At 35.4% G+C, this 26,229-nt stretch overlaps 1 protein-coding gene across 4 annotated transcripts in view; it reads left to right on the top strand.

Annotated features, from left to right (window-relative positions):
- USP9X (ubiquitin specific peptidase 9, X-linked) overlaps positions 1-24,356 on the top strand; it is a 131,663-nt gene extending 107,307 nt beyond the window's left edge. For all 4 annotated transcript variants that reach the window (XM_012642819.1, XM_012642818.1, XM_012642817.1 and 1 more), the window contains exons 32-45: positions 932-1,122; positions 4,488-4,661; positions 7,202-7,343; positions 9,112-9,865; positions 10,254-10,377; positions 11,116-11,341; positions 11,830-11,959; positions 15,580-15,765; positions 16,236-16,456; positions 16,542-16,630; positions 20,103-20,259; positions 20,412-20,624; positions 20,999-21,094; positions 22,907-24,356. In XM_012642819.1, coding sequence (XP_012498273.1) covers positions 932-1,122; positions 4,488-4,661; positions 7,202-7,343; positions 9,112-9,865; positions 10,254-10,377; positions 11,116-11,341; positions 11,830-11,959; positions 15,580-15,765; positions 16,236-16,456; positions 16,542-16,630; positions 20,103-20,259; positions 20,412-20,624; positions 20,999-21,094; positions 22,907-23,044 — 2,841 coding nt within the window. In that variant the 3' untranslated portion in view covers positions 23,045-24,356. The remainder of the gene's footprint in view (positions 1-931; positions 1,123-4,487; positions 4,662-7,201; positions 7,344-9,111; positions 9,866-10,253; positions 10,378-11,115; positions 11,342-11,829; positions 11,960-15,579; positions 15,766-16,235; positions 16,457-16,541; positions 16,631-20,102; positions 20,260-20,411; positions 20,625-20,998; positions 21,095-22,906) is intronic.
- Positions 24,357-26,229: the final 1,873 nt, after the last annotated feature.

Raw genomic sequence — 26,229 nt, 5'->3', positions numbered from 1 at the left:
TTTTGTGATTTTAGTTCTTACATTTAGGATTTTGATCCATTTTTATTTAATTTGTATATATAATGTTAGGTAAGAGTCCAACTTCATATTTTTGCATGTGGCTATCAAGTTTACCCAACACCATTTGTTGAAGAATACTACAGTCGTGCCATATAACAGTGTTTTTGTCAACGATGGACCACATACATGATGGTTGTCCAATAAGATTATAATACCATATTTTTACTGTACCTTTTGTATGTTCATATATGTTTAGGTACACAAATACTCACCATTGTGTTACAGTTGCCTACAGTATATAGTACAGTAACATGCTGTACACATTTATAGCCTAGGAAAAATAGGCTGGCTGTACCATACGACCTAGGTAGGTAACAGTCTGGACCATCTAGGTTTGTATATGTATACTCTATGATGGTTACACGATAAAATCACCTAACACCACATTTCTCAGAATGTATCCGCATCATTAAGCAAAGCATGGCCATACTTAATATGTGTATTTTATTGAACGTTTACAGTTCTGATCATTTTATATGCATTATCTCAATCCTCTCAACATCTACATGAACAATGTATTATCCCCATTGCCACATAAGGGAACTGAAGCTTTAAAAGTTGAAATAACTTTTACTTGCTCAAAGTTATGTAGCTTATAAGTGATAGAGCCTGCATTTGTGTCCAGTTCAGTCTACCTTGATCACCACACTAATTCTACTCTGCTATATCATATTATTATCTACCTCTCTGACACACGGTAAGAGTTATTCACTTATAATAATTCATGTGAAATGGTGGGGATAAACACTAATATTGTGAATTAAAATTTATAAATTAAAAGTACAAATCATTTGTTCACTGACTGGCCTTTGTCTCAGCATATTTTGCTATACCTTAGATTAGCTCATTAATGATAATTTTTGGTTCCTAGAGCAATGTTGATCCCAGGGATGATGTATTTGGATATCCTCAACAATTCGAAGATAAACCAGCATTAAGTAAAACTGAAGATAGGAAAGAGTACAATATTGGTGTCCTAAGACACCTTCAGGTCATCTTTGGTCACTTAGCTGCTTCTCGACTACAATACTACGTGCCCAGAGGATTTTGGAAACAGTTCAGGTAAACTATAGGTGGATAGTAATAAGGATACTTCTTAAAACTTGATGAACGTCTCGATATACTAACCGTAAACCTCTAAAATATATGTTGGAAGGCATGTTCAGGTTTAATATTTAAGCAGTAATAATATTCAAACTGTTCTTAGGTTTTTTTCTTATTGTAGCCATAGGAGGAGGTAGGAACTGTCATAGTAAGGGGCAGGGGCACTATTCTTTAGTCTCTTAAAATAACTTTTTTTATTAGGAAAACATCTAATACATACAGAAGTAGAATAGTATGAACCTTTATGTACTCGTCACCTGACTTCAAAAGTTGTCAACTCATAGCCAATTTTGCTCAATCTATATTCCTACCTACTTCTTTCCAGATTACTTTGAAGCAAATTCTAGCTATGTATTATAGTTTTATCCATAAATACTTCAGTATGTCTCTCTGATGTCTGTTTCAAAGCAACCATAATACTATTATTGTGGTTTTTTTTTAATTCCTTAATGTCAAATATCTCTGTCAGTGTTTGAATTGTTTTTTACTGGTATTTTTTAAAATTAGGATCCAAATAAGGTCCATATACCACAAATGGTTGATGGTGACTTTTGAGTCTCTTTTAGTCTTTTTTCCCCTTTCCAGTTACTTGTTGGGGCAGAGAGGGGGGTAAACCAGGTAGTATACCCATAAATTTTCTCACAGTCTGAATTTTTATTGATGGAATCTCTGTGGTCCCCCGCATTTCCTACAAATGCCTAGTGAGATCTAGAGGCTTTATCAGATTGAGATGTTATTTTTCTTCTTGTGGAATGGATAGGCAAGGCTACTTCATAGGTAGTAAATGTTGTATCTCCATGGAGAGTAGCACATAATGTCTGTCTCGCCTATGATGTTAACAGCCATTGATCATTATTGTCTTAATATAGTATTTCTTCAGGGTTACAAAATAGCAATATTGTAATTTTATTCTTTTATTTATTAGCTAGAATAGATCTATAAAGAGAAACTTTCCCTCACCAGCTATTTAGCTACCCTAATGTATAATTTTATGGAAAGGTGGGATAAATGGTTTTTGTTTTTTTAAACAAAAAACTCTCAATTATATCTTGATCTTGTTTCTTTGACTTCACTTATTTCACTGATATTTTTTTAAGTCAACACGTATGTGTCATGCCCTGTGCTACAATACTGCAGTACCACCACATAACTCTTTACTGTGTATGAACAGAGATATAATCCTTCATAGCAGTGAGTTTTTGTTTTGTTTTATTTTTAAATAATACTCCTTAGAATCCCTTCAAGGTACCTCCCAGCCAGCTGAGAAGAGGCGAAGCAAATGGTCACCTGACACTGACAGTCTGGTCCACTTTTCCTGCTTCTGGCACCGTGGCTCCCTTTTTACCTATACGGATACTATAGTACTTAGATTTATTTTGAAACCTCTGTTTTATGGTACAGTGGTCCCTACCACCCTTGACTCACCATGTAAATCCTTTTATTCCCTAACTAGGACCCTAAATTAATCTGTACTAGTGGCTTGCATGCACCACTTTCCCTCCTAGCTGTGCTTTAGCTCTTTTGGTGCCATTATCCAGCATACCCCTCGCCCTCCTCTCTCACTATTCCAGTTCTGTCTTTTTCTTTCCCTAGCTTATTGTAGCTCTGCCATAGGCTTTTAGCATTTCCATTTCTGCTCCTCTAAATTACTCACACATTTTTTAGCTTTCCATCTTAAAATTTGTCATTTATAGTTTTCTCTCTTATAATGCCATTGCTCTTTTGACTTCTCAGTTATTCCCTATGCTAGTGGAGCTTACAGTTTGTGTAGACTAGTACTTTATAACTTTTTAATTTTAATCTCAATCTGGTGTCTAGGAAAGAATCAAGAATTTGGTTGTTAACCTCTTTAGTCTCAGTATAAAATAATCCCCCTTGTTAACTTTTATGGCACTGAAATTTTTTTGTTGTTGTTGTTTTATTTTATTTATTTTGGAGACAAAGTCTCTCTCTGTTGCCCTGGCCAGAGTGCAATGGCATTATCATAGCTCACTGTAGCCTCAAACTCTTAGGCTCAAGCAGTCCTCCTGCCTCAGCCTCCCAAGTGGCTGGGACTACAGGCAGGGGCTGCCACACCCAGCTAATTTTTCTATTTTTTATAGAGATGGTGGGGGATGTCTTGCTCTTGCTCAGGCTGATCTTGAACTCCTGGCCTCAAGCGATCCTCCCACCTCGGCCTCCCAGAGTGCTAGGATTCCAGGTGTGGACCACCTTGCCCGGCCTGATGGGACTGACATTTTTTAAGAGTCCAGGCCAGTTGTCTTATAGAATGTCTGTCTTGATTTTTGTATAAGATTGAGGTTAAACACGGGACATGGGGGGGCGGGGCAAGAAAACTACACAAGTGATATTATGTGCTTCTCACTGCATTGCATTGGGAGGCACATGGTATTTGTTTAGTTATCAGTGATATTAATTTTTGATTCCTAGATGTCTTATCTCTCCACTGTAAAGGATACCTTTTCCCTTTTGTAATTAATAAGTTGATTACATATTTGAAAGTATGGGGAGTGGAATACAATTTGAAAGTAAATAGAATGAACTGGTATTATTTCCAGTAATGAAACAAATTGATTTTAACAAGTGATGTATCTGATTTTAAACTTACTTTATGCACATTTTTGTCTAAAATATAATTGAGATTATTTGCTACATAGAGGAGATTTTACAAAAGTATTTATCAAAAGGTAGTTCTGGTATATTTAAAATATATTTGTTGTAATTCTTGCTTGGAAGAAATACACTTATATTCTCTGTGTATTACTCTGTGAGTACAAAATCTGATGTCATTGACAGTTTCCAGCATTCCTTGGGCTTCAGCAGTATCACCTCTCCTTTTTTAGTACACAGAAGTGATAGATTGTTTTCTCAGATTACTCAAAAGACATTAACTCTAGAGCAAGTCAGACCTTTTTCTTTGTACTTGCAAAAGTTAAAAGTAAATACATCTGATCTTTGACTATCTGTAATCCAAAATTTAAGTCAAATGAAAGAGAACTATAATTATAACATTCACATGAGAGTGAGATCCACCACCCCATCTTAATAGTATCTTCAGGATTCAAAATACATGCATGTATCACATTACCTGAAACAACCACCCTTCTTACAGCCAGTAGTTTCGTGGCAATTCTTTTCCACTGGAGTACGAATTTTACTATGAGCCTCACTCACTCTCCCACTACACTCTATATGTAAAGTGAATTCAGTTTATATATTGCAATTTGTGATTGTGTTGCTTTTTTCCCCCCCCTAAGAAATACAGTGTACATATTGCTTTGTGAATGTCACACGTTACATGTTTTATTCCATTTGTTTCTTAGGCTTTGGGGCGAGCCTGTTAATCTGCGTGAACAACATGATGCTTTAGAATTTTTTAATTCATTGGTAGATAGTTTAGACGAAGCTTTAAAAGCCTTAGGACATCCAGCTATGCTAAGTAAAGTCTTAGGTGGTTCCTTTGCTGATCAAAAGATTTGCCAAGGCTGCCCACATAGGTAAGTGCTAATTACATATTGAAAGTGTATGTCGTACTATGTATATACTAACAAAAATAAAATTTTTAGTACTTATGTACAAAAGTAGAGTACGCCACTGATTACTAAATGCCTGAAACTGAATGGATTATATACTGTGCATACCTTACTACTGTAGGGTTGTTTTTTGTTTTTGTCAAATAACTTTTGTTTTCTTTTACTCTGCCTAATTCTCTTACTATTTTATACTCTTACATTCTTTTACATATTGTTATTCCTGGGGAAATGGCATTTTACATATAGCTACAGGTATTACTTAAAAATTTGCCCTTTATCTTAGAATTTGAGTAATTTTTATAAATACATTAAGTTTAGAAGGTGAGAGACCTGAAATAATATTTCCATACAAGTGAAATACTGACGTTTAGAATAGCATCAGTATTGTCATCATCCTTAAGGTATGTTGCATATAAAACATTTATAGCAAGAGTTGACAAATTGTTTGACTTAAAACAGAGATTAAGGGCTCCTGTCGGAAATGGCTAAATAATCAGTTCATTACAAGTAAACACACATTTATGCCTGTCACATGGAAGTTTTGCCTTGAGACTTGTTTTGGTACTTGATGTTGGTTTGCAATCCTTTCTCACCAAAATATCATGGTAATATAGTATTTTCTACAAGCCAAACTGTATTAAATATAGCCATGGTTTGAGTATGTATGTGATTGGTGGAAGTGCTTTGGTTTTGGTTGTGAGGAAATGATTGGGGGAGACATAATACTATATAAATGAGAAATTTCTGTCAGGTTATAATCTTACCACTCATTCAGAATTAGGATATATATACTTGTTCACTTAGCCTGGGCAACTTTTGGTCCTTTCGAAAGACCTTTTACATTAGATAAACAAAATAAAATTTTAACCCCTTGTTTTTAATTATTGATAAAATAGCCAACTTTTTGCTCATCTGTCTCTGTCAGGTTTTCTCAGTTTCTTTTAGGTGGTTTTCCAAATTACTTGGAAATTACTGGTTTTCTTTGGCAAGTGAAAAGTGTCAAGAGATTATGGTCTTTGAAGTCAGATCCCTAATACCTGATTAACAACTAAACTGGTCTTGTTCTTGTTACATGCCATAAAGTTACATACAGAGTCCCAAGTCTGTCTGTTATAGGGCATTGTTTGTCTAGAACAGGGGTCAACAAACTCCAGACCATGAGCCAAATCAAGCCCATTGCCTGTTTTTGTAAAGTTTTGTTGGAACATACCCATTTGTTTATGTACTGTCTGGCTACTTTTGCTACAATAGCAGAATTGAGCACAGATGGCCCCGACTTATGTTGGTTCAATTTACAGTCTTTTTCTTTTCCGATGGTACAAAAGCAATATGCGTTCATTAGAAACCTTACTTTAGGTACCCATACAACCATTCTATTTTTCCCTTCCAAAATACAGTAGTCAGTAAATTACATGAGATAGTCAACATTTTATTATAAAAGAGGCTTTGTGTTAGATGATCTTGCCTAACTGTAGGCTAATGTAAGTGTTCTGAGCACGTTTAAGGTAGGCCAGGCCAAGCTATGATGTTCAGTACATTAGATGAATTAAATGCAATTTTGGTTTACAATATTTTCACCTTATGATGAGAGTATTGGGATGTAACCCCGCCATAAACCAGAGCATCTGTAGTTGCCACAGAGACCTGTAAAACCTAAAATATTTACTGTCTGGTTCTTTACAGAAAGACTTTGCTGCCCTCTAGTCTTCAAGTATCCAACTTTTTAGGTAGAGCTAATATCTAACTTGTTTCCCTCTGTGGGCTGTTCCCTGATTATATAGTAGCAATTTGCTTAATACCTACTTCATGTCATTTATAAATGCCTTTGTGTGCCTATCTTTTTTTCCTAACTAAATTTTAAATTCTTTAAATGAGGGACTGTCTCAAACGTTGAATATCCCACGTTGCTTAACGTATGGAAGGCACTCTCAATATATTTGTTGAATGAGTGAATTTAATGGTTGAGAATGTATTCCCCACATCCCATGTTCTGAATTTATGAATATATCTCATCAGAAATCTAAAAGTTCCTTTGGTAGAAAATTACCATAATCTGGGATTCTGGCTCCTACTCAGATTGCTTATCCCTTACTCATTCGTGTATTCAAACTTGTGCTTTAGTAAGGTTTCCAGTGCAAAAAGGAAGAACATTTAAAAATTCAGCCCATTGATAGTTTAAAATATCCCTATCAGAACTTGATAAATTCATGCTTTGGCCTTGGCGTGAATTACTATCTAAACAGATAGCACTGGAAGCAGCGTGGTAAACTTACAAAGAGTTAAAGCTGTGAGCCCAGACAGGGCCCATTTTTAAATATCATTTCGTATAATGATCTTGACCAAGTTAACTATCATTTATTGGTAACATTAACATTCTATGACTTAGAGGTTTCGTATTATATAATAAATATTGCAAATGTAGTTCTCACTAAGTCCATAACTAAATAAAATGTTTAGAAAACTAAGGAATAAATCCTTTATTGTTTCTTAAATAATATCTTTAGGTACGAATGTGAAGAATCTTTTACGACTCTAAATGTAGACATTAGAAACCACCAAAATCTTCTTGATTCTTTGGAACAGTATGTCAAAGGAGATTTACTAGAAGGTGCAAATGCATATCATTGTGAAAAATGCAATAAGAAGGTACGGATTACCCAGTTTTATTTAAAATATGATTACATTTAATGGATTTGGAAGAAATTGGTTGGTTTTGTTCATCCTCAAAATTCACCCTGTTTTTATTCTCTTCCCTACTTTGTTATAGTGGTAGCAGAGAGGTAGTCAAGACAATAAAACTGATTAAGCTTTGTCAGGGAAAGATGATTAAAAAGTAATGCCAGAGGGGCCAGTGAAAACAGATAAAATGAATAATTTTAGAAGCCATACTAGTTTGACACCTCATTCTCTTGTTTAAGTCACATAGACACTTTCTCTACCAAGAAACAAATTGCTATTGAACTCTTCAAAGCTACTGAGCTGATTGAAGAAAACATTTCTCCTCTTATGTCTGGGGTTACTTGTCAAGGCCAAACAATTTACTGAAAACTGTTAATTACTTTATGTAGCCATGTAAGATTTCTTTTATCACCTGTGTCATTAAACCATTTAGATCAACTTTTTAGACCTATTTGACTGTTTTATATCTGTGGGAATTTATTAGCAGCTCTTTGGGAGACATAATTCACACACACTAGTAAATAAGGTGTATCTTTTTGAGCTCCCAGGCCCTCTCGCCTCCAAATCACTTGTGGTGTTTTGACCTTATACACCACTTTGAAGTATTCAAGTCTAGAGATTGAGATTGTGGGCTGAAAGCCATACTGCCTGCCACCCACAGCTCTGAGACTTGAGGCGAGTTACTTAACCTGACTCCTGATCCTCATCTTTAAGGTTCAGTAGTACCTGCTTGAGAAGGTTACTATAAGGATCAAATGTTACTATCTGTAGTGCATCTAATTGCCCAAGAAATATTAGCTGCGGCCAGGCGCGGTGGCTCACGCCTGTAATCCTAGCACTCTGGGAGGCCGAGACAGGCAGATTGTTTGAGCTCAGGAGTTCGAGACCAGCCTGAGCAAGAGCGAGACCCCGTCTCTACTAAAAATAGAAAGAAATTAATCGGACAACTAAAAATATATAGAAAAGATTAGCCGGGCATGGTGGCGCATGCCTGTAGTCCCAGCTACTTGGGAGGCTGAGGCAGAAGGATTGCTTGAGCCCAGGAGTTTGAGATTGCTGTGAGCTAGGATGATGCCACGGCACTCTAGTCCGGGCAACACAGTGAGACTCTGTCTCAAAAAAAAAAAAAAAAAAGAAAGAAAGAAAGATTAGCTGCTTTTGTTGTCATTACTATATTTCTTCAGTTTGCTCACAGTAAACCACCTTCATTGGAATGACAGTAAACATCACACAATTAATAATGGCTAGGTAGCAGTGACAGAAACCAGGGATAAAAGTTGCCATTTATAACAAATGGCATAGGCTATTTCCATATTATTGGTTTTTGTTAATTTAAATCAACTGTGACAGAATTGCCTTGATTATGTTCATTATCATGTATTTATGTACACTTAAAAATCCAGATAAGTCTTAAGATAAATTAAAATCATTTGAAAGTTTGCTTGCAGGGCCAGGCTAAGGTGGGAGGCTCACTTGAGGCCAGGAGTTGGAGACCAGCCTGGGCAACATAGATCCCGCATATTTAATCCCCCCCAAAAAATTATCAGGACATGGTGGCTTGTGCCTATAGTTCCAGCCTGGGTGACAGAGTGTGACCGTCTCTATTTTTTAAAAAAAAAAAAAAAGGGGAAAAGAAAAGTTTGCTTGGGTTTTTTTGGTTATGTTTTTTGTTTGCTTTTTTTTTTTTTTTTGCAGTTAATTATAAGAAAACATCCAGTAACTTTCTCTGTTTTAGGTTGATACTGTAAAGCGCTTGCTGATTAAAAAATTACCTCCTGTTCTTGCTATCCAATTAAAACGATTTGACTATGACTGGGAAAGAGAATGTGCAATCAAGTTCAATGACTATTTTGAATTTCCTCGAGAGCTAGACATGGAACCTTACACAGTTGCTGGTGTTGCAAAGCTGGAAGGAGATAATGTAAACCCAGAGAGTCAGCTGATACAACAGAATGAGCAGTCTGAAAGTGAGACAGCAGGAAGCACAAAATACAGACTTGTGGGTGTGCTTGTACACAGCGGTCAAGCAAGTGGGGGACATTATTATTCTTACATCATCCAAAGGAATGGTGGAGATGGTGAGAGAAATCGCTGGTATAAATTTGATGATGGAGATGTAACAGAGTGTAAAATGGATGATGATGAAGAAATGAAAAACCAGTGTTTCGGTGGAGAGTACATGGGAGAAGTGTTTGATCACATGATGAAGCGCATGTCATACAGGCGCCAGAAAAGGTGGTGGAATGCTTATATACTTTTTTATGAACGAATGGACACAATAGACCCAGATGATGAGTTGGTAAGATACATATCAGAGCTTGCCATCACCACAAGACCCCATCAGATTATTATGCCATCAGCCATTGAGAGAAGTGTACGGAAGCAGAATGTACAATTCATGCATAACCGAATGCAGTACAGTTTGGAGTATTTTCAATTTATGAAAAAACTGCTTACATGTAATGGTGTTTACTTAACCCCTCCTCCAGGTAAGTACAAGAGGTTAGCTGCTTAGTATTAAAGAATAATTCTTACAGGATTTTTTAGTAAGCATTAAATGTTTAAAGTTCATAAAATTAATGTTTTCACTTGTAAAGGGTCTAAATTTTTGCTTTTGATTATTTTAAACTCATATTTAAGATGACTGTTAACTGTGAGCAGTATACTCTCCAGAAACAGGAACTTTCATTTATTTTAGCAATTTAACTCATGCATTAGTTTGAAATGTGCTGTATGAGCTACTAAAATCAGGAGTAAGAATTATTTAAGTAACTTGAAAAGACTTCTCAAAATTAGTACCAGTGCAGACTTCTTTAAAAATAGGGCTTGAAAATAGAAATTTGATTTTTTCTTTTAACATCTACATTTTATTTATAGGGCAAGACCACCTGTTGCCTGAAGCAGAAGAAATCACTATGATTAGTATTCAGCTTGCTGCTAGGTTCCTCTTTACTACAGGATTTCACACAAAGAAAATAGTCCGTGGCTCTGCCAGTGATTGGTACGTTGCTTTGGATTTTCATTCCTTCTAATATTTGGTTTGGTTCTTTAATAGACTATTTTTTCCAAACTATGAGACTCCTGTTTCAAATTGGAATGCAGAATTTAAAAAACAAAAAACAAAAAACAACTCCTGGTAGCAGTTAGTGGGAGGAATTATATTAAAATAGTGACTTAGTCTAAATATGTATGGCCTTTTGTTATTCAGAAGCTGCCTTCTGTTTCTGTTACTTTGTGTCGTATCTTTGACACCCCTGTACCAAAGATTACAAGATGAGACTAGAAAGTCTAGGTATGTAATCATGAAATGATTAGGCTTTAGCTTCCCTGGATTGAATTCTGACATAGATTAAAAGGGTAAAAAATTAAAATGGTTTTCTTAAGTTCCTAATTATAAAAATATAGAGGACATTATAATACTTTGATTTAATAATTTTTACACTTCATCCAGAAGATGTCAGGATAAGGGAAGGGGGGACATTTATTGTCATTGAACCTAAGAAGAGTTTGGTAATGGATTTTTAGAGTACAATACAAATTTTCACCTATTTTGTAATTGTGAGAATAGACCGTCATAGTATTTATCTATCATTTTAATGTTAGTACTGGAAGCAACCATTGCTGGTTCTCTCTCTAGCAGTAAAAGGTCTTTGCCCCTTTTTTGGTTCATAGACACCCATCCCTTTGCTAGGAAACAAGTTACTGAATTGATATTCATAGGTTTTTTCTTTTGTTTTAGGTATGATGCATTGTGTATTCTCCTTCGTCACAGCAAGAACGTACGTTTTTGGTTTGCTCATAATGTCCTTTTTAATGTTTCAAATCGCTTCTCTGAATACCTTTTGGAATGCCCTAGTGCAGAAGTAAGGGGAGCATTTGCAAAACTTATAGTTTTTATTGCACATTTTTCCTTGCAAGATGGGCCATGTCCTTCACCTTTTGCATCTCCTGGACCTTCTAGTCAGGTAATTGTGTAGCTTTCTTTCTAATGATTAAATGCTTACAAATAAATTCCATATCCTAAAAGTTGAAGCCACAAACATATGTGCATCTGTTTGATATTTACCTAACACAATCACAATCTAATGTGAGTTCCATTAAAATTACTGCATAGCAATGAATAGTAATTATTGGCTCTTTAAAAAATAAGGAAATTTTCCCCATTCAGTTATGCGCAGTAGCTTAAACATAAACTTACTGTTAAGTAGATTTTTATTTTAAAATTTTAATTGACTTAGCATTTTTAATAAATTAGTGTGAAGAATTTATAATGAAATCTACCTCAGACCTTCTTTCCCTTTCCCAAGAAGCAACCCTTTTTAATAGTTTGTGTGATCAGTCCTTCCAGAAATTTATGCCTGTATTCAACATATGTGCATGTACCTATTTTATGCAAATAGAATTTTACTTGCACCTTGTTACTGAAACAGAGGTAATATTTTATCTTTTACAGGCTTATGACAACTTAAGCTTGAGTGATCACTTACTAAGAGCAGTACTAAATCTCTTAAGAAGGGAAGTTTCAGAGCACGGGCGTCATTTACAGCAGTATTTCAACCTGTTTGTAATGTATGCCAATTTAGGTAAGAATTTTAAGTTCTCGTAATTCTGTTTTAATGTATTATATTAAATGGTGAAGTCATTTAGTTCAAGTGATAAAAATATAACCTAGATTAAAATAACAATTTCCCATAAAACTTGTGAATTTTATCCGAACATGGCACTTTCACCTTGTGCTTTATAATTATCGATGCATTTGTCTTACCTCTGCAGTAGACATAGATAGGTCAGAATCTGTGTCTTAATCATGTTTTTCTCTCCTAAAGCAGTAGTGCCAAGTCTGGCTGCTTTTTGAAAATAACTGATTCCTAGGCCCCATCTCACACTGATTGAATCAGAATTCCCAAAGGTGGTGTAAGAAATTCATATTTTCAAAAAGTCCCCTGGTGGTTGTGATATCAAATTTAGGTAGAGGACTTGGTCTATACATAAGTTTTTATTGAAGTAAACTAAAATTAAGGATAATATAAATAGTCACTTAAAAATATTCACTTAGGAATTCACTTAAATCACCCTGTTGATAATGTCACCTCTGCATGACAACACAACACTCTCCTTCTCAATGTAGCCTGCTTTTACTAACATCATCTGATAATTTCTTTCCAGTGATTACTAGTACTTACCTAAAAATTACACTATACTATCTTATACTTACTCTGTTGTGTTTTGATAGCATTCAGATTTTTCTGTTGTTTCCCCCCAACTAAATTACAAAAATCAGAGCTTTCCACAGTAGCACTCAGTAAATGTTTGTTGAATGAGTAGATATGAAGAGTTAGGAATATCATCAAAAATTCTTCCATTGTTGTTTTGGTGTTTTTTAAGTTGGTTTGGGGGAAGTAAATTTCCTATGATTGAAATTATAAAATTACCTATCAGTCAATCAAGTATTAGTTCACTGATCCTAAAATGACTAATTTATTGAGACATTCCAGTTAAAATCTTAATGGTAATAATATATGGCCAGATTAGGAACTGATTCGGAGACTCAGCAGAAGCAGATAGTTTTTAATAACTTTTTTTTTTTTTTTTTTTTTTTTTTGCACAACAGAGTCTCACTCTGTTGCCCCAGCTAGAGTGCCATGGCATTAGCCTAGCTCACAGCAACCTCAAACTCCTGGGCTCAATCGATCCTCCTGCCTCAGCCTCCCGAGTAGCTGGGACTACAGACACGTGGCACCACGCCCGGCTAAAGTTTTCTATTTTTAGTAGAGACAGGGTGTCCCTCCTGCTCAGGCTGGTCTCAAACTCCTGACCTCAAGCAGTCCTCCCACCTCAGCCTCCCAGAGTGCTAGGATTACAGGCATGAGCCACTATGGCCAGCCTTAATAACTATTTTAAAAGGAAAAATATATATATCTTTATATCCAAAATCAAGTTCTATACCCAAGCATCTCTGTCATTTCAGGTTTTTTCTGTGTGACCTTTACTAATCACTGGTTGATCCATGGCTCTTTTAACATAAGGAACATTCTGCTTTCTGTTTGTCTCTGTAGTTTGTCTACTTTTCCCTTACCATTCCATACCAGAGATATTTGGTATTAGTAGCTGAGAAAGAAGAGGATATTTATTACACAAACAAGCATAAGTATTTCAGACTTAGAAATGCCACATTTAGGCATTCACAAAAGTCCTGTGCGGTTCAATTCTCCTTTTCAATATTGCCTGTTCATAAAGCATATACATCATTGGTTCACAATGTAACCTACTTGTAACATTTTCCTGCTAAAAGCAAATACTATACAGGTCTGTCAACCCTCATATGAAATCCTTAAGACCAGATATGCATTGGGATTCAGAATTGTTTAGATTAAAGAAAGGTAAGGCAGTGCATATACCAGCATCTCTGTAGCAGGGTCTAAGCACCTTATAATCAAATACATTACTATTTCTACAGTAAAACATGAATATTCACACTGATGGGAGAAATAAAGACTATAAATATCCTCTTGTCAGTTCAGTCTAGGTTTTCCCACCAAACACATTATGACACCAACTTTATGAAAAAACTTCATAGTAAGAGCTTTTGGAATGAAGTGGTTGTAGACCTGTGTTTATTATGCTTCTGGGAAAATGGCAATAAGACAGTCTACTGTCTAATGGGACATGGAAGCAAACAAAAAGGTGGTTGCCATAAAGCATGTTAATGGCTATAGTAGGATAAATACAAAGTGTTATGGAAGTGTTCATGAAGTGGGGGGGGTTAGGGGGGCTGGACCTGACCAGATTTGGGAAGCACAGAAGACTTAATGGTGAGTTTGATGTGGGAATTGGTTAGTTGAGTTTTCTGTCCAGAGTAAAGAGCAGCTGCAAAGACTTGGGATAAACTTGACATGGCTCATTGGAGGAAATGAAAGTTATGCAGTTTGACTAGAATTGATATAAGATGGGGGTAGCAGGAGTCTCTGATCATGTTGTTCTGGCCAGCCTTGTGAGCAAGTCTGGACTTCACCCTGAGGCATTGATGTGCTATTGTAGGGTTTTGAACAGACCTTCTAGAAAGATCTCTCTGGCTATAGTGGGAATAGATTACAATGGAGTAAGTCTAGAGGTGGTTAAAATGATCTCTAGGTAGAAGATCATTGTGGCCTGTACTAGGGAACTGGCAGTGGTGGGGATACAAGTGGACAGATTATGGTGCTTTTTATACGTGGTAGAATCAGTGGATTTGGTGATTGTATATTCAGTGGAGGAGGCAGAGAAGAGATGTGAAGAATTATGCCCAGGATTCCAACTTGAGCAACTGAGCATGTAGTGGTGCCATTTACTGAGGGGAAGCACAGGATAACTGTGTATGGGGAGAAAGATGAGTTCAGTTTTGGTAGATTAAGTTTGATCCTGTGTGACAACCAAATGGAGATAATCCAGTAGAATGGAAGATACTTAGAAGTAATTGTGGAATCATCTGAATGAAAATAGCTAGAACATAAAGCAGTGAGAGCAGGCTCTATTGTCTAGGAAAAGCACACAGTGTGAGAAGATAGTCTGGCATGGGAACTTTGAGAAACATCAATTTCTAAGAGACGCTGGAAGAAGGACTCACAAATAAGACCAAGAAGAAGAGGTAGAAAGAAATAAGAGGAATCCAGAAAGGAAGTGTTTATGGCTTGAGAACTGTTCCTTAGCTTTATACCATGAAGAGGGACAGAAACCAAATTGGCATGGGTTGAGGAATAGAAAATCAGAAAGTAGACCAAATATAGGTATCTTTTTCAAGAAATTTGGCTGTGGAGGAAAGAAGAGAGGCAGGCAATTTATAAAAAAGAATTCTTATTTTTCATTTAATTTAGTTGTTTTTGTTTTGTCCTCCTTACAATGAGGGTTGCAGTCTAGGTTGATCCCTTTACACTCTTCAGGCCATAGACTATGACATATTGGAATGTCAGTCATGGTCACTATTTAACAATTTTAATACTTAAATCTAATTACACTCAACGGGTGAGTTTTCTGTTCTAGTTAAATAATTCTCTGAATGCTAAGTAAAAGTGATATCCTTCTGATCATAAAAATCATAGACAAATATTTTGGATAACTACTTTTTTTTTTTTTTTTTACTCAAGAAGCCCTTGCCATCCTAAATTTTTTCCTCTTGTGTTTTTTTCCCCTCTCTTCCTGCTTCTCCCCTCTTGGTCCTTAATTTTAGGTGTGGCAGAGAAGACACAGCTTCTGAAATTGAATGTACCTGCTACCTTTATGCTTGTGTCTTTAGATGAAGGTCCAGGTCCTCCAATCAAATATCAGTATGCTGAATTAGGCAAATTATACTCAGTAGTGTCACAGCTGATCCGATGTTGCAATGTCTCGTCAAGAATGCAGTCTTCAATCAATGGTAAAGTTGAATGCTCCATTCTTTTAAAATACTGATGGGTGTATATAGTACTTGATTAAATGTAATTCTGAAGATATTTAAATGTAAAATAAGAGTCTAAAGGAAGGTTTCTGCTTTGGAATATTTTATATTTTGAGTCCTTATACCTTTTTCACACATTTAGTGGGTGGGGATCTTTTTTCTGTCTGCTTGTTATTGAGGTTGACACCATGTTTATGAAGTAGTGTAAGAATTAACCTTTTATATAGTTAAATGCCAGTGTTGCTATTTAAATTTTGCATTTTATCATCTTGGTGTATCTGATCATTGTAATGCATAATATTACTTTATTCATTGTGCTTAGGAAACTTGTTTTAAAATGTTTTTTCCTAAAACAAAAAATTCATAGGCTGTTTTCTGTGGTGAAAGCTTTGTATTCTTATTGTAGACAAATGTATTCGTTTTTCATTTAAGACAAATCTGTATTCTAGGTAATCCTCCTCTTCCCAATCCTTTTGGTGATCCTAATTTATCACAACCTATAATGCCAATTCAGCAGAATGTGGCTGACATTTTATTTGTGAGAACAAGTTATGTGAAGAAAATCATTGAAGACTGCAGTAACTCAGAGGAAACCGTCAAATTGCTTCGTTTTTGCTGCTGGGAGAATCCTCAGTTCTCATCTACTGTCCTCAGTGAACTTCTCTGGCAGGTTAAAGGAAAATAAGTATTTATATGTCTCTGTAATTTGATTGGTTGTTCCTTTAAATTATTCACAATGTCTTACCTGTTTGTAGGTTGCATATTCTTATACTTATGAACTCCGGCCCTATTTGGATCTGCTTTTGCAAATCTTACTGATTGAGGACTCCTGGCAGACTCACAGGTGGATACTCTTTTTTTGTTACTAGAAATAATTAGACTTACCCAGGTATTAGATAGACATAACTGAAACTGCAGTCACCACACTTTTTTTTTTTTTTAAACCTCTTGGAGTTCTAGTGAATGTTTTATCTTTAAAGGCTTATGACCAATGTGAATAACAAGTTTTCCCCTTCCCTCACATTTATTTCATTTTTTATTCTTTTCTCTCATTGCCAAAGTTTCATACTTAATGTATTTTTTCTTTCAGGTGATTTTTTTAAATTGAGGAACACTAGCATAGGCTTTTGGTTAAGTATTTGAATTTTATTAGTGATTCCCTAGGATTATTTTGGGATTATATTACATTAGTTACATTAGAATTAGTCACATGAAGTAACACGAAGTACTCTTTAGTCACATGAAGTAATAAGGTTATCTAAAAATAGTCCCTGGGAAAGTACAGTCAATTCCCATTATTCATAGTAGTTACATTCTATAAAGTCACCACAAACAATGAATTAGCAGATAGTGAACCATTGCTCCTAGGAGGAAATACAGAGTTAGGTTTCTGAAAGCCTCTGTTTGCATTTTTATCAACCAATCAATACATAACCTTGTTTTATTTGTGTTTTTATTTAAAGTCGTCTTATTTAATATATATTGTTCACTCATAACATTGTGCTCACAGCCAACAGCTCTATAACTTAAGCCTGAACTAAGTTTATTAACACATGTTCTCTGTATGGTACGTCACAGCCGCCTTGTACTTAAGAACATTAGATGGCATTTCGGCATTACACACTTGGGGGCCATCTTAAACATGAAATCACCAACAAAAGCACAATTATGTGGAAAATGTGGCACTAAATAGACCACAAAGAACACTTGTTTACAGCTTAAGCTGAAACAAGACAAAGCGTCACTTTGTTAGACTTCAGCTAGGAGCATTCATATTGGACAACTCGAATTTTTTGCTGCTCTGCATGTGTCTAGAAATGTTCAAGAAAGCACCTTGGGTATTAGTTTTGCTGCAGTTATGAGTAAAGTTTAGGTTAGGAAACAATCATTTTCATAAATAACAGAATTTGCAAATAATGAGGATCGATTATAAGTAGATTTTTAGTATATGAGAAGTTTTAGTGTGTTAACTTTTTTCCCCCCTAAGAACTAAGGTTATCCAGCTTAACTGGCCCTCAAGCTTCCCCCAGAATTCTTCTGTTTGGTTTTTTATAGTGAAAACTTAATATATTATCTTTAATTCCAAGAGTTATATAGTTGATGATAAATTATGGAATTTGACAACTCTCAGGTTGTATAACTTCCCTTCCCCCATGGAAGATAGTATAATGGTTTATTTTGGGAAATAATTCAGAATCTATATAGCAGATTGCCTCCCATCTGTCAGTATAATAAAACAGAAACTCAAAAACAAATTCTGTAAGAACAAAATACTTAGAGAAGTTATAATCTGGAGTTTCGGTGGGGATTTCAAATGCAGTCATGAATCAGAATTCATGAATTAGTATTTTCAAATTATCTCCCAATTTACCATTATAGATTTCAAACAAATTAATACTATCAAAATAGCATTAAGCCAAAAATCAATTTTCATGAGACAAAATTTAGTAGCTCCAAACTATAGCCATTTATTTCAGGTAGTATTCAGTGCCCTTCTCAGTACAATCAAAGGACTTGAAACTTTTCTTCAAAGTTGGTCTTAATGAAATCTAACTTTCACTATTTTCTTTTTTTTATATACTATAAGCGTTTATAATTTTAAACCAGTTAGTCGTCTCTTAGCTCTCTTTTTTACTTTAGATCAAGTGATAATGGCAAAGACATGTGCTGGATTAAATGTGGGAAATGGCCTTTTGTGTAATCAGATTAGTAAAGTGTTGTTATATGAATCACTAGCCCAGGCTTGAAAATAATTTTGTCATAGTGAGCTTTTAGTTCATTCAGTCAATAATGTTCAGATATTTATGGAGTGTCTACCACGTGCCCAGCACTGCTAGGCATCGGGTAACAAGGCAGGCAAAGATAGTATTGATAAAAATGGCATTTGAAACCAGTTTATACTAAATGGGAAGAAAATGTGATATGGCAGAAATAGATTTAACACTTCATTATCACTCGTCAAAAGTCAAGATAAAAACAAAATTGACATGGAGTATTTCAGACTAAACAGCAAGAGGTCTGTACTTGATTTTTCTGAAATGATTAAACTTTGCAAAATTGGTGAAGTAATGATTTCCAAGCAAAACAGATTTGATGAATGCATGTAATGGGAAAAAAATCTTTGCTTTTTGAATTGGAACATTCTAATTTTACATTGAGTAAAATATGTAGTTGTATGTAAGAATTTTTAAATTCTGACTGTCTAGGTTATGGTTTTCTTATTGAGGTAAAATTCACATAACATAAAATTGACCATTTCAACCACTTTAAAGTGTACAATTTAGTGACTTTTAGTACATTCACAATATTATGCAGCCATTACCACTGTCTAATTCCAGAACATTTTCATTATCCCAAAAGGAAATCCCCTACCCAATTAAGCAGTCATTCCCAGTTCCTTTCAGCCCCTGGCAATCACTAATCTGCTTTCTATAATCTCCATGGATTTGCCTATTCTGAAATGAGATCATACAATGTATGTCCTTTTATGTCTGGCTTCTTTCACTTCACTTAAATTTGTTAAGGTTCATCCATGCATTTATCAGTACTTCATTCCTTTTTATGACTGAATGCTATTCCATTGTATGGACATATCTACCACATTTCATTTATTGGCAGGTAATGTTTTTAACACAAGAGAAACAAGGCATGTTTTTACCCCTACAGTCATTTTTTAAATTGATTATTTGGGGGAAAAAAACAGGAAATACTTGGCTGCTATGTATTACTGTGTTGTAGTATGGCAAGGCTGAGATGAGGTCCTATATTATTGGCAAATCAGCCAAATGGTACCATTGCCTGTGAAAATTGCTTTGCCTGCCATGTATTCTCATTATCAGAATTCAAATTAATTCTGTACGTCCAGATTATATCACTGGATCCTAACTTACCTTCAGCAATGTAGTTTTGTTAAAGGAACCAATGTAAAGCAAATTATTCTCAATTACAGCAGTCATAAACTTAGTTATTAGTTAACTTTTTTAAAGTTTATATTACTCTGAGTATCCTGAATTCACTTCTGGTAATGTGTTTAAATTATATATATAGCAAGATCATTGTGGATTGGTAATAAGTCATTAAGAGCACAGACTCTGCAGTCAGACTTCTAGGCAGCCATGTGACCTGGGGCACGCTGTTTAATTCCCCATACCCATTTCCTCTTCTGTTCAAGGGTTTTACAATAGTACCTACTATCTAGTGTTAGATTAAATGACTAAATCAAAGACATTTATTGAATCACACATAGTAGACACTCAATAAATATTAGCTGCTGTTAGATTTTATAAGTTTTTATTTTATATTTGGTTCTCTTTCAGGATTCATAATGCACTTAAAGGAATTCCAGATGACAGAGATGGGCTGTTTGACACAATCCAGCGCTCTAAGAATCACTATCAAAAAAGAGCATACCAGTGTATAAAATGTATGGTAGCTCTGTTTAGTAATTGTCCTGTTGCTTATCAAATCCTGCAGGTGAGAATTTTTATAATTTTATAGGAATCTGAATCAAAAATAAGGATTCTATTTGAAAAGAAGAAGATCATGAGAATTCAAGGTTGTTGTTTTAAGTTAACTTTAAAGTATTCTAAATCCTCTTACGTATATGGTTTTATTTTCTTTTGAAGGGCAATGGAGATCTTAAAAGAAAGTGGACCTGGGCAGTGGAATGGCTTGGAGATGAACTAGAAAGAAGACCATATACTGGCAATCCTCAGTACACTTACAACAATTGGTCTCCGCCAGTGCAAAGCAACGAAACATCAAATGGTTATTTCTTGGAGAGATCACATAGTGCTAGGATGACACTTGCAAAAGCTTGTGAACTCTGTCCAGAGGAGGTAAAAAAAGTCACCAGTGTGCAGCAGATAGAAATGGAAGAAAGCAAAGTAATTCTTTACTTTATAGGCCAGTGTTTATGTATTAATGATAGTATTTTAAAAATTATGTTGAAGGTTTTTTAAAAAATGTTTACAGTGTGTCATCTTAAGATAATGAGGGAGCCTTCTTCTGGAGAAATTTCTGTGAAATTGCCTCAGATGTATTTCTGAGAGAATCCAAATCAGGTTTTGTTTTGTTTTTTTTATTACTTTATCTGCAGTAAAGTTATCAAGGGGTCAGTTGTATATATTTTTAAGATGTATTTCAAATAGAAAGTTAAAAATAAACTTGAATTTTCCTACATAATTCTTTACCTTTAAATATTAAAAATTAGGAGCCAGATGACCAAGATGCCCCAGATGAGCATGAGTCACCTCCACCTGAAGATGCCCCATTGTACCCCCATTCACCTGGATCTCAGTATCAACAGGTAAACAGGAGTCAGTTTGTGGTGGTTATCCCCTAGAACCAAGTTTTATGCTTGATTTGAGAGGATGGCTAAATTTTTTGTTGTGACTACAAAGTAATAGAGGAATTGACTAGCTTTGGGGACATGATCAGAAGAGGAATGGTTGGAGTGGGGTCCTGGTGCAGCATGTTTGAACTTGCCTCTGTGGTGTTTCCCTTGTCAAGTAGGTGTCCTTCTTGTGCTAGTAGTTACAGTTAGTTAAACTGAGTGATAATTCATGTCAACATAAAATGATAATCGTTGCTTAGTGCAAAGGATTATGATGGTGTTTCCTGTTAGGCTAAGTCTGCAGATGGATTCCAGAGACATCAAGATATGGCAGTGGCCGGGCGCGGTGGCTCACGCCTGTAATCCTAGCACTCCGAAAGGCCGAGGCAGGTGGATTGTTTCAGCTCAGGAGTTCGAGACCATCCTGAGCAAGAGCGAGACACCGTCTCTACTAAAAATAGAAAAGAAATTAACCGGACAACTAAAAATATATAGAAAAATTAGCCGGGCTTGGTGGCACATGCCTGTAGTCCCAGCTACTCGGGAGGCTGAGGCAGGAGGATCGCTTGAGCCCAGGAGTTTGAGGTTGCTGTGAGCTAGGATGATGCCACAGCACTCTAGCCCAGGCAACGGAGTGAGACTCTGTCTCAAAAAAAATAAAAAAAAGATATGGCAGTGAAGTAAGAGATCCTTGATTACTTAGCTACAGATTTCAATGACAGGAAAAATTATCGGAAAAAACAGATTTAGCACATTTCCATAGGTGACTAACTGTAAAGTAAATAAATAAATAACAAAAGAAATTAGATGAAGAAACATTCTAAATGAGAACTTTTCTTTCTAAAACCTCGATGTGACTAAATCAGATCCTTCGAGACAGTGGTACTCAAACTTGAACCGGCATCAGAGTCCCCTGGAGGGCATGTTACAGCAGAGTGCTGGTCCCTACCCCAGAGGCTCTGATTCCATAAGTTTGCATGGGGCTGGAAAATCTGTATTTCTGATAAGTTCCCAGATGCTGCTACTGCAGCTAGTGGTCTGGGGACCATATTGAGAAACATTATTTAAGGCGTTCTTTCTTATATTTCAGGGTATATAGATAGAAGCATGCTCAATAGTTAGGAAGTGCATGTTCAACATGTTAATTTTCATCATACAAATTGTAGAAAATAAAGCCTGAAATCATCTTGGCTTGGCTGGTGGGCACGTACAGAAAAATGAGAGCACTGTAGGGTTCAGGCATTTTAAAAGGTTAAGGAACCAAATCATGAGCAGAAAAGTTAACTTTCCTCAGCCCTAAGAAAGTTCATGTTAATCATGCCTGGTTACTTTATCATCTTGAACATTGTCTTGTTTTTCATTCACATTATTCTGTGTTCAGGGTTATTGCTCCTGCAGATCTTATATCACGGTCAATCAATCAGATTTATCACGTGGAAGTCAGAATTGATGTGTTCTAGCTCACAGATCATTCTTTGTGAAGATTTTTGACCATGAGCAGTAATGAGCTAATCCCTTATTTGCTGGACTTGAGTCTAAATAATTTTTGGCACTAAAAATCACTTTGGCCAAAGATTTCTACAGACCTACACAATCACTGCTTTTATTTAGGGATTTGGGGTTTGCATTTATACTGGATTTTTCTCTTTAAAGCCAATTTTTTTTCACTGTATCAATCCAAGTGTATTTAAAGAGTAAAGTTTACATTTCTACAGACTTCAGCCCATGAGTTTGAACTTATTTACTACGTGAAAAGTTTTAACATGCAGATCTCTTCTCTCCCAGAATAACCATGTGCATGGACAGCCATATACAGGCCCAGCAGCACATCACATGAACAACCCTCAGAGAACTGGCCAACGAGCACAAGAAAATTACGAAGGCAGTGAAGAAGTATCCCCACCTCAAACCAAGGATCAGTGAAATGCACATAATAAACTGGTTCCATCAAGACTGTGCACCCAGGCCTTACAGTCCAATCTTTTTCTGTGTCTGGCTAATATTTAAAACTAGAAAAAACTATTCCTAATCAACATGGAGTGGAGAGTTTATTCACTGTCTTATCTGCAGAAATTTGCTGTCAATATATAACCCGCCTGCAGTGGAAAGTGTATAGTGTTTTGTAATAAATGGCCTGATGCTAATGTGTAAATGGCAAAGGTGTATATAGTATATTAATGTTTGACTGTTAATTCTTAAGCAAGAAACTTTTTTCTTGATGAGACTCACAGATCTATGAAAACTACAAAAGTTAATTTTCTTGTTATACCCACTGCACTCTGCAACCAGTGTTGCCTGCCTCATGGCAGTTGGATCAACTCCTTTACAGAAACAAAAAATAAACCAACAGCAACAAAACAGAGCCCATCCATGTCAGCCACACCAATAGTTTCATGTTAATTCTTTGCCACTGAAGTCAATTTTACTATGAGCAATGTAAGGCTGGTAACCTTTAAATTATTTGGTTGATGTGGAAAATTGGTGATGTAACATTGTTTCTAGATCTTTTTCATTGCCTTTTTATTCTGATATTAGGTTAATCACTTTGAAGCTATAGTTATGCTGTAACATTTAGCATGGCTTCACACCAAGTTAGTGTAGCCAATGAGGAAAAAATTACCATAATGACAGCAGTTGTCCCAAAGTGACAGCTGTATTGCTCAGAGCTTTTCCTTCTTACACCTAGAATATAAAATATAAAACAATGGGAGAAATGTGACAAACAGGCTGTTTTCAGTTGCACATATTGTTCCTTAATGTTTGACAGTTCAATCTCTGGGTGGGGTAAAGAACACTTAAGTATCAGTAATGGGAATTTTAAAAGGTTTAAAACAAATATGCAAAAATTTGTTATGCCAAGATGTTGGAGCATAATAGAAGACTGTATTTGGTGTGCTTGTTTTGTTTCTTTGGTAGAGCTTATTAGGTGAATCTTCTAAAACTTTCCTTCTGCTGGATCCCAGGGACGTGGAAGTCATCAGAATCCCACAGTACTTGGAGTACCTCTGCACCAAGATGTCTGGCTGACTTTCTGCTCAGTCACAATTTTACTTGAAAGCAAGAATTGTCCTAGCTCCTTTCCATGATTCCAAAAAGTTTAACGTTCAAAGCAGGGTCTAATTAAAAAAGAAACTACTGGTTAGTTGATATAATTGAGGTATCAATTTGAGAATAAACATTTGATTAAAAATAAGGAACTCATCAGTTAATACTGTATTTAAAAGAGAATTGGTAACTTGAATGTGTGTAATTTTTTGGCACCTGTCTAAAAACCAAATACCCCTACAAACAGATACAGCCCACCCTATTCTATTTAAATATTTTGCTGTTTTATTTTATAGAAATTATTTTGCTGAATTCACAAATAGAATTTGATTTAAGAAGAACTTTTTGTCCTGTGGTGTTTTTGGTTTTTTTGGTTACTTTTTTGTCCTTTTTTTTTTTTTTTTTTTTTAAGGACTGCACATTAAAATTAATTCTGTGCATAGCATGCCTAGGCATGACACTGAATTCAGGATTTCAGTTGCATTGAGTTTTTGTGCACAGAAAGATTTGACCTTTGGCCCTTTACTAAAGATTTAGAGAAAACAGGATGTTGACACTGTAAAAGTTTCCTAACATAATCTTGTACTTTTTGTATGTTTTTTATATACATGTATATTTAATGAGCACAAGCTTGGTTGTATTTTTTACAATTTAGTTAATAGGCAAATGTTTTGTCAAAAGGCTATAGTTGGAACTGAACAAAGCAGAAACAAAATTCAGCATTGCGTTATTTTGTGATTAAAAGGGGCAGGTATTTAAGATAAAGCTTTGGGTATCTTATTTGCAGTACTCTGTAGTCAATCTGTGCTTCTAGGTTTTCTGTTAATATTAGGAAATTCTGACACCAGATAGATTCTGTTTTTACTTTTAAGTACATTACATCCGAATTTAAGTTTGAACGAAAGTCATACACAATGCTTGCGATTCCAATTGGTAGTCTTCATTTAAAAGTTCCTTGATTATACATTTCCTCAATGAGTGAAATAGGTTAACTTTATTTGGACAAGTTACTTACTGTTAAATGTACCATCTCACCATCTGAGGGGCAATTTTTGTATTTCCTGCTTAACAAAATGTAATGTACTTAATTTAAAAACTTTAATGACTTCCTAGATAAGAAAAAAACTTGACATTTTAAAAGGTTGTGAATTTTTCTCCTTGGAGGGAGATCCCAGCTTTGGTTCCTTTGAATTTACAAGCCCCTTTGTTGCACATGAGGGCTTCTGGATCATTTGTCCCTCCATTTGAGGAAGAACGGTCTGTGTTGTGACCAGGAGCAAGGGAAAATGAACGGAGTTTGTTTTGTTTGTGCAAATTATTTTCTATATTTGACTCTTAAGCATTAATGTATAACCAGAAGTTTTAAGATGCATGTTATTATAAGAGCAACATAATGGTGATTCTGAGGTCTTTTTCTGAACATAAATGGCACATTTTAAATTTCAAGTCTTCAAAGTGCCTAAAGATTAGATTCTCCCTCAACTAATTTTTTTGAGCCATATATTTCCTGCTTAAAATGTTTTCGGAATCACTAGTCTTCCTTTGAAAGAAATACCCACCAGAATTCTAAGTGGCATGATTACTTTATAGAAGACAATATGTTAACGTAAAGACCGAAGATATTTTAGTTGTTAAAACTGTGTGAACCAGGGCTTTGCCCTATTGGATCTAAGTATTTCAGTGCACAACTTGGTAAAAACCATATTGCTGCTGTTTCTAAGCCCTCCACCAACCGAATTTTCATGTTCGTCATTGTAGAGGCAGAAATAAGAACATAATCGTACTTAGGGTTTTTTCCTTGATTTTCCTCTCAGTGATAATTTCCCAGCCTTGCGTCTTTTAGCTGTTATGTATACAAATTTAGAATTATTAAAATGTTTTCTATTTTTTTCATGATTAACTTTTATTAGTGAATGATAGCTTAAGTCTTTAATCCTAGTAGTGGTTAAAAAGATGAGGAGCCTTTTTTATTTGAATTACATTTGTAAATGAAAGCAACAGTCTGTGAATATTCAAATGACTACTTCAAAGTAGTCCTTTCAGTTTTTTATTAGTATTTTTCC

The sequence above is a fragment of the Propithecus coquereli genome, unplaced genomic scaffold, assembly GCF_000956105.1.
Source record: "Propithecus coquereli isolate 6110/MARCELLA unplaced genomic scaffold, Pcoq_1.0 Scaffold188, whole genome shotgun sequence".
NCBI classification, from domain to species: Eukaryota; Metazoa; Chordata; class Mammalia; order Primates; family Indriidae; genus Propithecus; species Propithecus coquereli.
This window is presented reverse-complemented; position numbering and strand designations above follow the sequence as displayed.